Here is a 15,000-nt window from a genome sequence, read left to right on the forward strand (position 1 = left end):
GTGTGTGTGTGTGTGTGTGTGTGTGTGTGTGTGTGTGTGTGTGTGTGTCTGTGAGTTTACCATCAAGAACTTTTCCTGTCGTTGGCGTAGTTGCTTCTGCATGTGTGTGTATGTGTGTATGTGTGTGTGTGTGTTTGCCATAACAAGCTTTTCCTGTGTGTGTGTGTGTGTTTGTTTGTGTGTGTGTATCTACCGTGAAGAACTTCTCCTGTAGCTGGCGAAGTTGTTTCTGCATGTCCTCCAGCTGATGCTTTAGCTGGCGGCGCTCCTGGAGGCGATGACGGGACCGCTCATCCACCAGGAGATGCTGAGGACGCACACTCTGCTGCTGCTGCTGCTGCTGCTCCTGCTGATGCTGTTGCTGTGGCAACCGCTGCTTCCGCTTGTTCTCTCGCAGCATCAGCATCTCTCCCGCATCGCCCAACGAGCCGTCGCGCTCACACTCACCTCCCCGCATCGAGGAGGAGGAAGAGAAGGCAGGGCAGAAAGAGGAAGTGGGAGTGGCTAGTGTGCTGGGGGAGTGGCCAATTCCACGGATGATGTTCTCAACACGGGCCCTCTTGGCTCTAAGGTGCTCGTCGCTCAGCCTCTCCCTCTCTGGAGATGGGAGGGTGTGTGTGCGAGTGTGTGTGTTTGTGTTCAGCCTCTCTGGGGGAGGCGACAGGCGAACTGAGCTGGGGGGGCTGGTGTGGCCGTTGTGGGGGGAGGAGAGGGTGCGTGAGTGTGTGCGGGGAGAGGGGGGGTCGCTACCGCTGTCGTCATGGACACCCTCGTCGGAGGTGGGACTTGGGAAGCTGTTGCTGTTGTGGGCGGAGGCGTTTGTGGGCGTGGCCGAGCGCTTGTGCAGCAGCTGTGAGATGACGTTGTTGTTACTGGAGGCGGTTGTCATGGTGACGGGTGTCATGGCGTCCTCGTAGGCGTCGGCCTGCCTCTTCAGTAGCTTGCGCAGCACGTTCCCGTTGCCCTCGGTAACCAGCGCGCCCTCGCCCGATTGGCTCATGGCCTGCAACAGGAAGGCAGCGGCCCTGGATGCCTGGTGGGAGGGGCTTATGGCAATGTCGCTAGTGATGTCGCTGGTGAAAGCGGAGCCTCCCGCGTAGCCCACGGTCCTCTTCACGCCGATGTCCACGCGGCGCCGCTTACTGATGCGCGTCGAATTAGCCGCAGTAGAGTAGAGCTGGGATAGAGTAGAGTTAGACCCCACCTCCTTACTCAGGTGAATAGAGATAAGTCCCGCCTCCTTACTAAGCTGTGTAGAACTAGACTCCTCCTCTTTAGTCAGCTGGCAAAGGTTAGGCTCCGCCCCTTGGTCCCGCATGATGCTCTTGGCCCTTAGCACTTGGCCATCTCACAGCAGGCCCAGGACTCTGCACACACACACACACACACACACACACACACACACACACACACACACACACACACACACACACACACACACACACGCACACGCACACAAATAAATTATTATGAGACGGAGCTTCAAAAAATAAAGAGCAAGTAGTACTGTAGAGTAGTAGAGTAGAGTAACATGGAGTGGTTGAGTAGAATAGTAGCAGAGTAGAGTAGAATAGTGTAGAGTAGAACAACAGTAGAATAGTGTAATGTAGAGTAGTATAGAGCAGTGTTTCCCAACCTTTTTTGACTCGCGTACCCCCTAAGCTTTTTTGTTGTACCATGAGTACCACCTATCCCATGCTGTCTATATATATTCCTTTATCCCAGTATGACTATACTCTATTCAGTTGTCATTATCACATTTTTCCGCGTACCCCCTGAGGTGTGCTCGCGTACCCCTAGTGGTACACGTACCCCTGGTTGGGAAACACTGGTATAGAGTAACAGAATAGTAGAGTAGAGAGGAATAGAGTAGTAGCGAGGAATAGGAGTGGAGTAGAGAGGTATACAGTAGAGTAGTGTTTCTCAAAGTGGGGCGTAAGCCCCCCTGGGGGGAAGCGGAGACATCTCAGGTGGGCGTGTGACATCTGATTTTGAGTTTTTTCCCCCCCCAAGGAAATTATTTCCTGTCTCGCCAATAAGTCAATAAGTCTAAAGCCCTCACCAACATTATATTATTAATTGTCATGAATTTGAATAGTATAGGAAATGAACACACATCTGCATTCGACTGCAGTCCCTTTTTGTTTAATCTCCACCAGTCACCTTTCCTTTGATTCTGCGCAGCGATCACAAAATCAGTCTGCACAAGTAATCATGTTGCTTGGGAGTGGGGGGGCTCGGAAGTATTCAGACCCTCTGAAGGGGGGAATGATGGAAAAAGTTTGAGAACCACTGCAGTAGAGTAAAAGAAAAGAATAGAGTAGTGGATTGAAGAGGAGTAGAATGAAGCAGTAGAGTAGAATAATAGTTGATTAGAGTAGTAGAGTAGTAGATTGGAGTAGAGATACTTTTGTTGCTGCCATGACTTCGGAAAAAGTGTTCTATATCTGAAGGATGGAATAAAATCAGTCCTTATAACTAAAAAGAGAAAAGGGAATGCTTCATTGGGTCCTGTATCCAGTTAATAATAAAGGGTGCTCATCAAAAAAGAACTTGGGCGTCCAAACTTCCATGAAAAGACAAAAAACACTATTTGAGGCACTCCTTACTAAAGTTAAAAAGCCTTTATTAAATAGCCTGCAGCCAGTATTTAATAAAGGCTTTTTAACTTTAGTAAGGAGTGCCTCAAATAGTGTTTTTTTTTAATCTTTTCACAGTCCTTATAACTGTTTCCTGAAGGCATATCCAATACGAAAAAGATCTGCATCAAACTTACAAAAAATAATAAATTGATTATCGAATTCTGATAAAGCACATACTGTAAGAAGGGTCCCTGCCAACCTTCCAAATGCTGGTAAAAACTCTAAAAACTGTCTGGCTGGTAGAAAAGATAACTTGGTAACACTTTCTATGAAGCCCATATCTATAGCGCATTATGAGCGCATTTATAACAACTTATAATGCGCATCATAATTAGTCATACTGCATCATGACAGTTATAATGCATTATAAGCCCCTTCACTGCCTGCAGTTTATAACCATTCACGAGCACTCAAAACATCCTAAGATTTATAATGCATTATAAGCTAGATATAGTTATTCATGACTGTTGATATACTCCATCATGAAGCGTTATAAGTGTAGTCATAATGCACTATGATTATGATGCGCATTATAAGTTGTTATAAATGTGCTCATAATGCGCTATAGATATGGGCTTCATAGAAAGTGTTACCGATAACTTACTAGCCACTTTGACTAGTGAGTGTATGTTTGGCTGGTAAGACTAATATCGACTAGATAAATTGGCAAGTGATGAAAAGAGGTTTTTGTCAGTGGTTACTTCCATATTGTGCATGTACGTAGTTATGTACTGACACATACTGTACTGGGAGAGTGGCCTATTTCTTTGCGTGTTTTGTTGTGTTGTGTTGTGTTGTGCTGTGCTGTGCGCGCGCGCGTGTGTGTGTGTGTTGTGCGTGTGTGTGTGTGTGTGCATGTGTGTGTGTGTGTTTGCTAGCTTACGTGTTGGGGGTGGAGGTGAGATCTGGATGTGTAGGGGTTGCGTGTGGATTATCTGTCACACACACACACACACACACACACACACACACACACACACACACACACACACACACACACACACACACACACACACACACACACACACACACACACACACACACACACACACACACACACCAGATTGAATGCAGCACTCTGATCAAATTTAATCAAATTTCATCCTTTTAAATGTGTGTTTGTTTGTATGTGTATGTGTATATGTGTGTGTGTGTGTGTGTGTGTGTGTGTGTGTGTGTGTGTGTGTGTGTGTGTGTGTGTGTGTGTGTGTGTGTGTGTGTGTGTGTGTGCATATGTACGCCTGTGTATGTGTGTGTGTGTGTGTGTGTGTGTGTGTGTGTGTGTGTGTGTGTGTGTGTGTGTGTGTGTGTGTGTGTGTGTGTGAGAGAGAGAGAGAGAGAGAGAGAGAGAGAGAGAGAGAGAGAGAGAGAGAGAGAGAGAGAGAGAGAGAGAGAGAGAGAGAGAGAGAGAGCATGATAGAGAGTGAGGTAGAAAGGGAGATATAGGGATAGAGAGAGCATGGTATCTAGGCCGCTACTTTGCATTGGAGAGACTGACCCTATAACCCCCTGTACACACACACACACACACACACACACACACACACACACACAGTCCCAGATCTCATTCCAACAAATGGAGCAACAATTGTCGTTGCCATTGGAGTACAAAAGCGGCGCATCAAATTATGATAATCAACGCAGTCCACAGACTCAATTACACACCTTACATTGTGTGTGTGTGTGTGTGTGTGTGTGTGTGTGTGTGTGTGTGTGTGTGTGCGCTCGCGTGTGTGTGTGTGTGTGCGTGTGCATGTGTGCGTGTGCATGCGCGTGCGAGTGTATGCGTGTGTGTGTGTGTGTGTGTGGGTGTGTTTGTGTGTGTGCGTGTATGTGTGTGTGACCTGTATTACCCTGTTTAGAGGGGCATAGTGACATGCAGATTAGCAATTCCACAACGAAACAACAGAACCAAAACAAGAGAAGAGAAAAGAGAAGAAACGAGAGAACAGAGAAGCAGATAAAGAGAAGACAAATGCACACAGCCATCCCTCAGCGCGGTGCGCACACACACACACACACTAGCGCTACACCACTGCCTTCAAGCCCTGATGACAACCCACATCCTCCTACAAAAGCCTTCCCTTTTTCTACCTGGTCACAGATCTTTCTTTGTTCCGACTGTTGTGCGTGTGCGTGTGTGTGTGTGTGTGTGTGTGTGTGTGTGTGTGTGTGTGTGTGTGTGTGTGTGTGTGTGTGTGTGTGTGTGTGTGTGCTGTTGTTGTTGTTGTCCAGCCTGCTCGCATGTAGCAGTGACGTCAGAAGGTTATTTGACAGGTCATGTGGTCAAGAGAGTTGGTCACTTTCTCCGGTCAATGAGCACGTTGGGAAGCACGCACCTTGCCATGCCTGAGCAAGGAGGTGAGTTCTCCTGTGCCGCAGAACAGCAGAAAACGTAGTCCCACCATGACTTTATACCATTTACATCCAACAGCCACCAGGCTCACAGTGAAAAATTAAACACGACATAGGAGCTTGTCCCTACCGTGGCTCTAACGAAAGGGCACTAGTAGGGCTGAGCGATATGGAAAAAAAACAATATCACGATATGGATTACTTTATATCACGATAACGATATATATCACGATATAGCACAATAAGCTATTTTCACGCTTGTTACGTAGCAACTTCCTCATTGGCCGATTGTGCATTCCAACTTCCGGTGAACTGTCATACTGTCGTTTCTGTGTATACGGAGGTAAACAATGTTCGCCTATTCAAGTTTTTTGGGAAATCTGCCAAGGTTGTCTTTTGCAGACGTTCATCGTCTGGTGAACCGTCACTCGACAACACCCCGCTCCAAACTGGACAAGGGATACAGCTTGTTTTTTGAGAAATTCATTCACGACTATGAAGGTAAGCGGTTAAGCTTATGCTAACGTCAGTTTGTGGCGTTACCTCAGATAGATGTTCGTATGGGTTATTGGTATTTGGCCAAACCAACAAAGCAAGATCGTTGTTTATTTTAAACAAGGATGAATTAGTTAATTTCGCTTGTATTGTGATAAAAAAACGTTTTAAAGTCAGCTCGATTGTTGGGTAGAATGTAAACGAGGAGGGGAGTCAGCTTCAACCAGTTGCTACGTAGCGTTGTCGCTCCGGTTTTGTAACCTTCTGGGTAGACTACCATTCCTCAGTCATGTTATGTTATGAGAGAATTGCAATATAATAATAGTTCAGCGAGAATGCCTGTTTGAAAACTGACTCCCCCTCTGTGTTATGTGGTCCTGCTCCCAAGGTCTATGTGGGTTTTAACTCGTCCTAGTACATACATTCAACATCATAAACCAATAACAGAGTGTATGAATTAATCTTTTTGATTCATTAATTAATTTCCCATTTTGCTATTTACTTTTTTTGCTTACCAGTTTCCAACGTCATTGACAGGGAGGTTGCTGTCAGGTCTAGGTGTTACAGGTCAATGAGGAAGCGAGAACAGCCCCATTATTTGCAGGTTATTTTAGGCAGTTAAGGAGTCTGAATAATAAGTGTTTAATATCCTGTTTGTTAAACATGTAAACAGTGTAAGAGGTTAACTACTTTACGGCAGTTCCAGATTTCTAAAGATGTTTTTATATTTGTATTGCTCATCCTTACATTTCTTTATTATTTGGTGCATTTTTTGTCTTATTTTAGTTTAACCTTGTCTGTCGGATTACTGCTGTGTATTTTATGTAGATTGTTTTCCAAGCTGAAGCTCCAGAACTGCAAGGAACATCATGCAGCTGTACAGCAGGGAAGGTCCTCTGCAACCACCTTGTGGCCTTGCTATTCAGTCGGCCCATTAATCGCATATTGAAGGTAAGTTGTATGTTCAGGGCTGCTGTCTGCCGTTTGATTTGAGTGACCATGGCTAGAGGTCTATCACCACATTTTTTAAATCCTGGTTTGCACTTCTGTCTCTGCTGGTGACAGCTGTACCACCACCTGTGCCCCTGCACAAGCTCCCTTCAAGCATGGCATCGGCCTAGGACCATGGTAATGTTTTAGCTGTGTTGAGCTGTACCACATAGAGAAGAATGTCAGTCTTTTTGCCAGCCAGATGACTTGGTATGCCACTTTTTGCTTTGCTAACAATGTTCCCTAAGAAATATGACCAGGCACTGTTGACAAATCGAAGCACCCGCACACACATGATTAAAAAACAGACTGGAGATACCTAGCACAAATCTGTTATTTTAACTAACAAAGACTGTATTTTAACAAATTAACTGGGTACGGCTGCTTCTTATCTTTCTCAGGGGATCCATGCAGAACCGGTTTCAGGACTTGGTAGTCAGGAAGCCAAAGCCATCCACCAGGAGCGTGTGCAAATCAACACTCTATCAAGCATACACTGGTAATGTGTACTACTGTAACTAATATGACCACTGTTGACACTTGACATCATATTTGAAAAACCAAAAAGTAGTTGTAAGACGTGTCAATAATTTAACATTTCGCCTTTTATATTTATCTGTTTCAGGACCCCTGCCTGATCCCAACATGCTGGCTATTGGGGAGAAGCTCACAAACATCAGGCCGCAACCACTGATCTCGTCTGTGCTGCACGGCCTATCGCAGCTGTCGATGGTAGACTCCAAGTTCGGACCTGTGCCACGAGGGATTCACCCCTGTCATACCAGTGTCCTCCTGTGGTCAAATGTGGGGATTACATCCAGCACCCAGAGGCACCAGCATTCCCGAATCTGCCCTTAGAGGACTCAACATTTCCCACCCAAATTCCACAATTTGAAAAAAACTCAATCCAAATTTTGCATTTCGACACTTTAACTGTTACATATAACATGGCAAGTGACATAGAGAAGCAGACAAGAGAACAGTCTGAGTGCCCACTATGGCAAGCTCTACGAAAGCCGAGAGTAACAGCAAGTAGATTTTATGAGGTTAGCCACGTCAGAGGGGTGTCCTCTGGTGAGTCCCTGGCATTGAGAATACTTAAGGGCACTCGCCAGACTCCTGCCATGAAGAGGGGGCTGGAGCGGGAGCCACAGGTGCTGGAGCACTATGCACAGGTGTGCAATGTCAATGTGGGTCGCTGTGGGTTAGTCATTCACCCTCAAGCTCCTCACCTGGGGGCTAGCCCTGATGCAAGGGTATATGACCCAAATGAAATTCCATGTTTTGGCCTTGCTGAGGTGAAATGCCCAGCCATTTCAAACATCACACAGGCAGGACATGTAAAAATTACTAATGGGAAGGCGAAACTTAAGAGAAACCACAAGTACTACTGGCAGGTTCAAGGCCAACATGCAGTAACTGGCTTGAGTTGGTGCGATTTCATTACGGATACAAAGGAGGACTGAACGAGAGTGGAGGATTGAACGAGAGTGGAGGGATGATGAATTGATTGGAGAGATGAAGGAGAAGGTGGACGTGTACTTTTTTGGTACATTCATGAATGTTTATCTTTTGCCCAAAGAAGTGTAATTAACCAAATGATTATTGAAAGAATTCATGAATAAATGAAGTGCACGACTAAAGGTTTCCATGATTACGCAAGTATATCCTAACATTACACATCTATTTTAACATTACATATTACAGATTGCAGTTTACAAGTTATTCTGTTTTTATTAAAGGTAATATCTCACAAAGTAATTTTAGGGGTGGTGTTGGTGTGTGTGTGTGGGGGGGAGTATTCAACAGGAATGTGACAGTTTATTATATTACAATGTTAAAGGGGTTGCCTATTCAACAGGAAATGTAATGTTTTAACTCAAGTGGTCCCTGGGAAACAAGGACATCAAAACAGCAAACGGTCCACAGCTGGTTAACTGTCCCAGACAAGGTCAAAGGGATGGTGTCTTGCCAGATCTGGTATTCCTTCACTCTGCGTATTGCCCTTTCCACAAGGATTCGAAGCCGGGCAATTGCTTGTGTTTTAGAGCATCTTCTTCTGTAAACTGATCTGTAATTAGAGGTGGGAAATTAGTTCTACTGTGCTAATTCAGTGAGGGAGAGACATATAGGGGAAGCCAAAGCACATATAGATTACATTTTTGTTCACAGTTTTAATCTGAGATGTTCATTGTGACATTTCATGCTTACTTACCAGTCATCTTGAAGGGAGGTATGATAAGTGTTGCCCCACGGTCACTCAGCAGCTTCTTCTCAATGGTGAAATCCCTTGTCTGCCATGCAGCCATCCCCTGGTTCGAGTAGATTCAAGTAGACCACTTTTTTCTGTTTATCTTTCGGTCAGAGATGGAGCCAGTGAAAAGACTCGAAACAAAAGTCACAGCACTGCATGGGGCAACCCCAATTAAGCCCTTGAAAGTTGTTGTGTTCTTGTAAGGAGAGAACAGCTCTGACTGAAGAGTTAGTGATGATGGAGACTGGCATCGCACCTCAGTGCAGTCGATGATCACTCTGACATTTGGACAGTTACTGCACAAATTTGGTAGGCATGGTGTTCCTGATTTGCCGTTTACTCATCCAGATGGGAAGGGATCCAAGGATTAGGTAGAGGTAGTTGGCCCACGTGATGACAGCCCTGGAGACAGTGGACATACTGACCTCAAACAGGTCGGCCCAACACCTTCTCTGGCAGGCCAGCGGCAATTCGGCAGCAGAAAGAAAAAAACTCATCTATAAGGGGCAGTCTGCGCGATGGACTCGGAGGAAAGGGGCTCAGATGATTGTGCCTTTTTTTGCGCCTTCGAACCAATAGACAAGTCTGGGTGGCAGATGGTTTGATGGCCTCCCAGAAGTCACAAAAAACATCCCTTGACGTGAACCGTGTATAAAAATCGTATGTCCTTATCGGAAATGCAAAATCTATTAAATCGCAATTGGGCCAGCTCTGCTTTTAGCAGTGACATCTCTTTCTTCATGCCTGCTCTAGTTGCTGTATGCGTTCAGCAGCAGCATCCAGCGCACCTGTATGACACAAAAGAAAGTAGGCCTATGTAAGGTTCTGATATTAAAAACTGCTTGAATGTTACCATCGGGAGGTAAAGCAACATTTTGAGAGTGAAAAATGTCATACCTGGTGTTGGTGCAGTTCCGTAGCCATGTTCACGGACCACCAACGCTGATAATTCCTCCATGGCAACCCATAGCTGTGTTTGCTCCGAGGGGAGGTCCGGCGAAATCTCACGGTCTACCATCCGTTTATTGACCCGTTTATAAACGGACTCCCTGGTCGGCAATCCCCAGTTGTTCCACTCAAAGCGGGAGGGCACAGAATTTACTTTTAGGCGACGACCAGGCGCAAAATTATCCAGCGCTAGCAGCCCACTATCACTGCCTGTAATGTAGTCTGACTCGTGGAAATGCCGGCTACAAACGTAGGTGCTTCCCTGTTTTATTTTAAAGGTTTCCCCTTCGTCTCGCTTAATAGCAGTGATCCACATCTTTCGTACAACTTGGTCTGTCGGGAATCCGTGAAACCTCAAGTATGGTTGGCGTTGTTTATTAGATGAACACAGAGGAACCGAGCAGTGACATCTTGCCTTAGTTTGCGCCATTGTTATTGTAGATCAGCTGCCGGAAGTTGGAATGCACAATAACGCTAAGTCCCGCCCACTAATCCCGGAAGCGTGAAACTAGCTTATTACATACGTTTTCAGTTATTCTCTTTATTTGCTCTTTATTTTTTCATGCCGCAAAACAACCTTTCATTAAAATGGATTTTTTTATTCTTATTTTTACAGTTACATTAACTTATAGTGTGTATTGTGACAACATGAAATGCAATGAAATGATATTGAATTGTAGAAAATTGATAAAATTACTATCACGATATAAACGATATAAGAGAAAGGTCACGATATACACTTTTATATCACGATAACGATATATATCGTCATATTGCCCAGCCCTAGGCACTAGACTGATATGCTGGTGACCGGGGTTCGACTCGGGCACGGGTCATATGCAGATCCCTCCCCATCTCTCTCCCCACTGGTCTACTGTCTGTCCTTCACTGTCCTATCCCAAATAAAGGCAAAAAGCCCCTAAATATCTTTTTTTTTAAAAAGACATAGGAGCTGGGCTATTCATCGTTAGATATCACCATTGTGAACAGAAATACAAAGTCAAATATGGTAGACATGACACTGTCAATAACTCTATCTCTATCAGTCTATCAATTAATCTATCTCACCATGCATTGTAATACAATTAAAGTAAAAACAATGTGAAGCAGGAGACACTACCAAAAACATCATCTGTAACTGGAATGCTTTTCAAATTCAAGTTGTGACTGTTGCGCTGCAAAGATCTGATCATCTCTTGGCCATCACGGGCATGGCTAATGGCTCTACGGCAGACAGGATTCTGCCCCCCCCTCTCTCACACACACACACACACACACACACACACACACATACACACACACACACACACATAGTGAGAGAGAAAGAGAGTCACTTATTCACAACCTCTCATACGTGAAGCCTCTCCATCTCTCTATCTCTCTCTCGCTCTCTCTCTATCCAATGCATGCATGCACACAGACACAAAGAAGCACAGACACACACACATACTAGTAACTTATTCACACACATTTACTGTAGTCTCTCTCTCTCTCTCTCTCTCTCTCTCTCTCTCTCTCTCTCTCTCTCTCTCTCTCTCTCACACACACACACACACACACACACACACACACACACACACACACACACCTTGTCCCATGAGGTGGGATGTCACAGGAAGTCACGGCAGCACAAAAGGAAAACTTAGTATGCACACACACACACACACACACACACACACACACACACACACACACACACACACACACACACACACACACACACACACACACACACACACACACACTCAAACACACACACACACACACACACACACACACACACACACACACACACACACACACACACACACACACACACACACACACACACACTTTCTCTCTCCCCTCAGGGGTCTTTCTACTCTCATCACTTACAGAACATGCGCGTGTGCTTGCACAGACACACACACACTCTCTCTCTCTCTCTCTCTCTCTCTCTCTCTCTCTCTCTCTCTCTCTCTCTCTCTCTCTCTCTCTCTCTCTCTCTCTCTCTCTCTCTCTCTCTCTCTCTCACACACACACACACACACACACACACAGACACACACACACACACACACACACACACACAACCTGTTTCGCTTGTGCACACAAACATAAAAGAGAAAAATCAAATCCGTCCAAATGAACTTTTACTAAAATTAAACATTTAGTAGTTGTGTCTGTATCCACAAGGACAGTAAGAGCACAGATATCCAATAGGCCTATATTAGTGATACTGATATGATAATGCCGTTTTATACATGTTGGAATGTTTCATGCTCATGCGCAACAGTGGTTACAATGGTGAGGCCGAAAGGGGCTGACAAAGGCTATAGCAAGAGGGGGGATCTCCATTTATAAATCTTAATTAAAACTATTTCAGAATGAAAAAAAGCATTACATAAGCTATAAAGATTCAAACCAACAGCACTAACAATAGCAACGGATGGAATATAAATTAATTGAAGGAGAAATGGGATGAGCATGACACTAAACTGTTGCGCCGCTCGCTGTGCCCAAACACCACGCTCCTCTCCACCACGCGCTCCCTGTTCCACTTTTGCTCAAGATGCTCGCACCATGTCCACAGAACCCTACGGTCAAGCACTCCCTAAAACACACACACACACACACACACACACACACACACACACACACACACACACACACACACACACACACACACACACACACACACACACGCGCGCGCACACAAATAAAATCTAATCAATTCAAATCAAATCGAACCCCTGCTGCCAAAAAATGCAAAATCAAACAAAAATCCAGCTAAAGACCGTCATTGCTCCAGTCAAAAACACCTTAAAGTAAATGCCAAGAAGCGCGCAAAAAAAGAAACTTAACAGACCTAAATTATAGCCTACTTTTGTTAAACATATTAGAACACAACTGTGTTTTAGAGCACGACAGCTCGATAATAATCATAAAATGACTGATGTATTCGTAAATACGTGTTATATCCACCATGTTTGAGTGTGTGTAGAATCAGTTATACCGCTGTCTATCTGGCGAAGTTCCGTCGGCAGTCTTGGCCACTGATGTACGAACAATGGCACGAGTTCTGTCGGGAGCTGCAGCGGCTCGAGGGAGAGACAGTCTCTCTCTCTCTCTCTCTCTCTCTCTCTCTCTCTCTCTCACACACACACACACACACACACACACACACACACACACACACACACACACACACACACACACACACACACACACACACACACACACACACACACACACGCACGCGCGCGCCTAACATACAGCAGGACAAACAACCACACACAAAATGACCATATGCTATTACAACAGGGGGCTGCACATCACAATAGACACACCGGCCAGTGAAAAAAAACGACCTTGACCAAATTCATCACCACATTCACGCGCGCGCGCTCGCCTCTCTTCCCCAAACACCTGAAAAAAGTTGCTAAATGTGCAGCAGCCTCCTCTGCCGTTAGCGGGACACCTGCGTGGGGATCTGATCTGCCAGGTTCACTTCGTCACGATGAAAACTCACAAACGGCTCCAACTGCCCTAGCGAGCCAAAAAAAACGTAATTACCAGAGGACAGGAGCTCGATGATCTGCCAGTCTGTCAGTCGCTTTCCATTTTGCCTTTGAACAACGTTACAAGCGGCAGACACAGACCAGCGCAAGGACAATGCCACGTCGCTGTACTTACTTCGAACAACACTACAGAATGCTCGCCTCTCTCTTCTCCCCCGGTACGGTACGGGGAAATCCACCGCCGAGCCTCGCTCTAGCACCGAGCCCTGGAGCTGCTGGACAGTCAGTCTGGGAGGCGACCGAGACAGCGCGAGCGAGAGCGAGGGAGGTCCAGGAACGGTAGGCGACTCGTGATGTTCTTGTGCGGGACTCTCCTCTGAATGGCGTGAAGTTCCCCGCGCGCGGCTCCTCTCAGCAGTCTACAGAGGCTCTCTTGCGCTCTCGTGCGCTCTCAGTGCTCTCCACCAACAAGATTGACTTAAAGACGCTCGCGAAGGAAGCAGGAAGGCGCGCGTCACCAGCTGCGTGATGTAACGCTCGCAGCTACCAATAAGAATGGCCCGCTGGCTCGGGACGGCTACCGCACTGAACTTGACCGAGGAGTTAAGTCGCGAGGAGTAGTAAGTCGCGAGGATGGCAGTGGGACTGAAGTGTATCTGTGTGAGCAGATCAGCAGACCGTAGACAAAGGGCTCGCTCCACTCCCCGTACCGGCACTAAAGGCATCTAATTATCCTACAGTACCACAAATAGAACATCTATAGCAAGGGCAATAAGCAATGGATAAGAATATAGATGTTAAAATAAACATTTAAACTATTTGAACATTTAAAACTATTGAAACAAAAGGTGTGACCAAAGGTTACGAATTGCCTTATTTTTCAATTAACTGGGTACAGTTAAATAGACTAGGCTAGTTGATGAAGGGCAACAGAATATGAATAATATTTCGTGTTGTGTTATTGCAATTCAGCACAACTCGACTTCTCCCCTTTGTGCATGCTCCTCCAGTACCGTAATCAGACCCAGTCAGCACGCGCTTCGAATGTGTCCCTGTCAGCGACGTGCTAACGTGGCCAAAGGGGCGACCGCTCGAGAGTATAGGGGGGAAAGTGTTGAGCGCTTCATTCGGGAGCCGCTCGAGCTCAGCTGTGCGTCAGCGCTAAAGAATGCGCCGCGCACGCGGGCCGGTGGTACTTGTCAGCTCGCCTTAATGTGCACAGAGTCGCTCATGCATGCGGGACCAAATTGTAGATACGGGAGCAGTGTTCGTTAGAGAGCATCAGCATCCCGTACCGTAGATTTACGAGCAGACTTTTTCACAGATCACCATTAGACGCCACAAGCTATCGTTTTTATTTCTCCTTAACTCTGTGCTCCAGATTAATTTGCTGTGCAATGTAGGCTACACCCAATTATTATTGTAAATACCAATATAGCCTACACATTTCACAACAGATTTTTTTATGTTGGCTACTTATAGCTGACAGTTTAGGATATTTCAAATGTCAAATGTTGGATTTTGTTTGCTCCTTTATTGTCAGAAGGAAGGGGTTGTCGTGTGTTTGCTTTGTGTTGTGTAGAGGAGACAAGGCTACGACTCACCTAGATGTGTGTCAGGCTGACAACGCCCGTTGAGAATTGTTGGTGTATGTGCACAACATATGTTTAGGCCTATTTAGTACACTTTGGGTAAAAAAATGGCCTATATATTTCACCAAAGACAATCATGCTATTATTTACCGCCTTAAGTGACCATCTGACAACAAATACTGTGTGCCTGGATGTTTTTCGTTTGGCCACTTAGTCCACTTTCA

At 45.6% G+C, this 15,000-nt stretch overlaps 1 protein-coding gene across 1 annotated transcript in view; it reads right to left on the bottom strand.

Moving 5' to 3' along the window:
- The window catches only part of LOC134469245 (prospero homeobox protein 1-like), a 30,741-nt gene extending 16,566 nt beyond the window's left edge, over positions 1–14,175 (bottom strand). The window contains exons 1-2 of the mRNA XM_063223392.1: positions 13,360–14,175; positions 194–1,367 (exon numbers count right to left, since the gene is read on the bottom strand). Coding sequence (XP_063079462.1) covers positions 194–1,318 — 1,125 coding nt within the window. The 5' untranslated portion in view covers positions 1,319–1,367; positions 13,360–14,175. The remainder of the gene's footprint in view (positions 1–193; positions 1,368–13,359) is intronic.
- Positions 14,176–15,000: the final 825 nt, after the last annotated feature.

This window comes from Engraulis encrasicolus, chromosome 18 (assembly GCF_034702125.1).
Source record: "Engraulis encrasicolus isolate BLACKSEA-1 chromosome 18, IST_EnEncr_1.0, whole genome shotgun sequence".
NCBI lineage: Eukaryota > Metazoa > Chordata > Actinopteri > Clupeiformes > Engraulidae > Engraulis > Engraulis encrasicolus.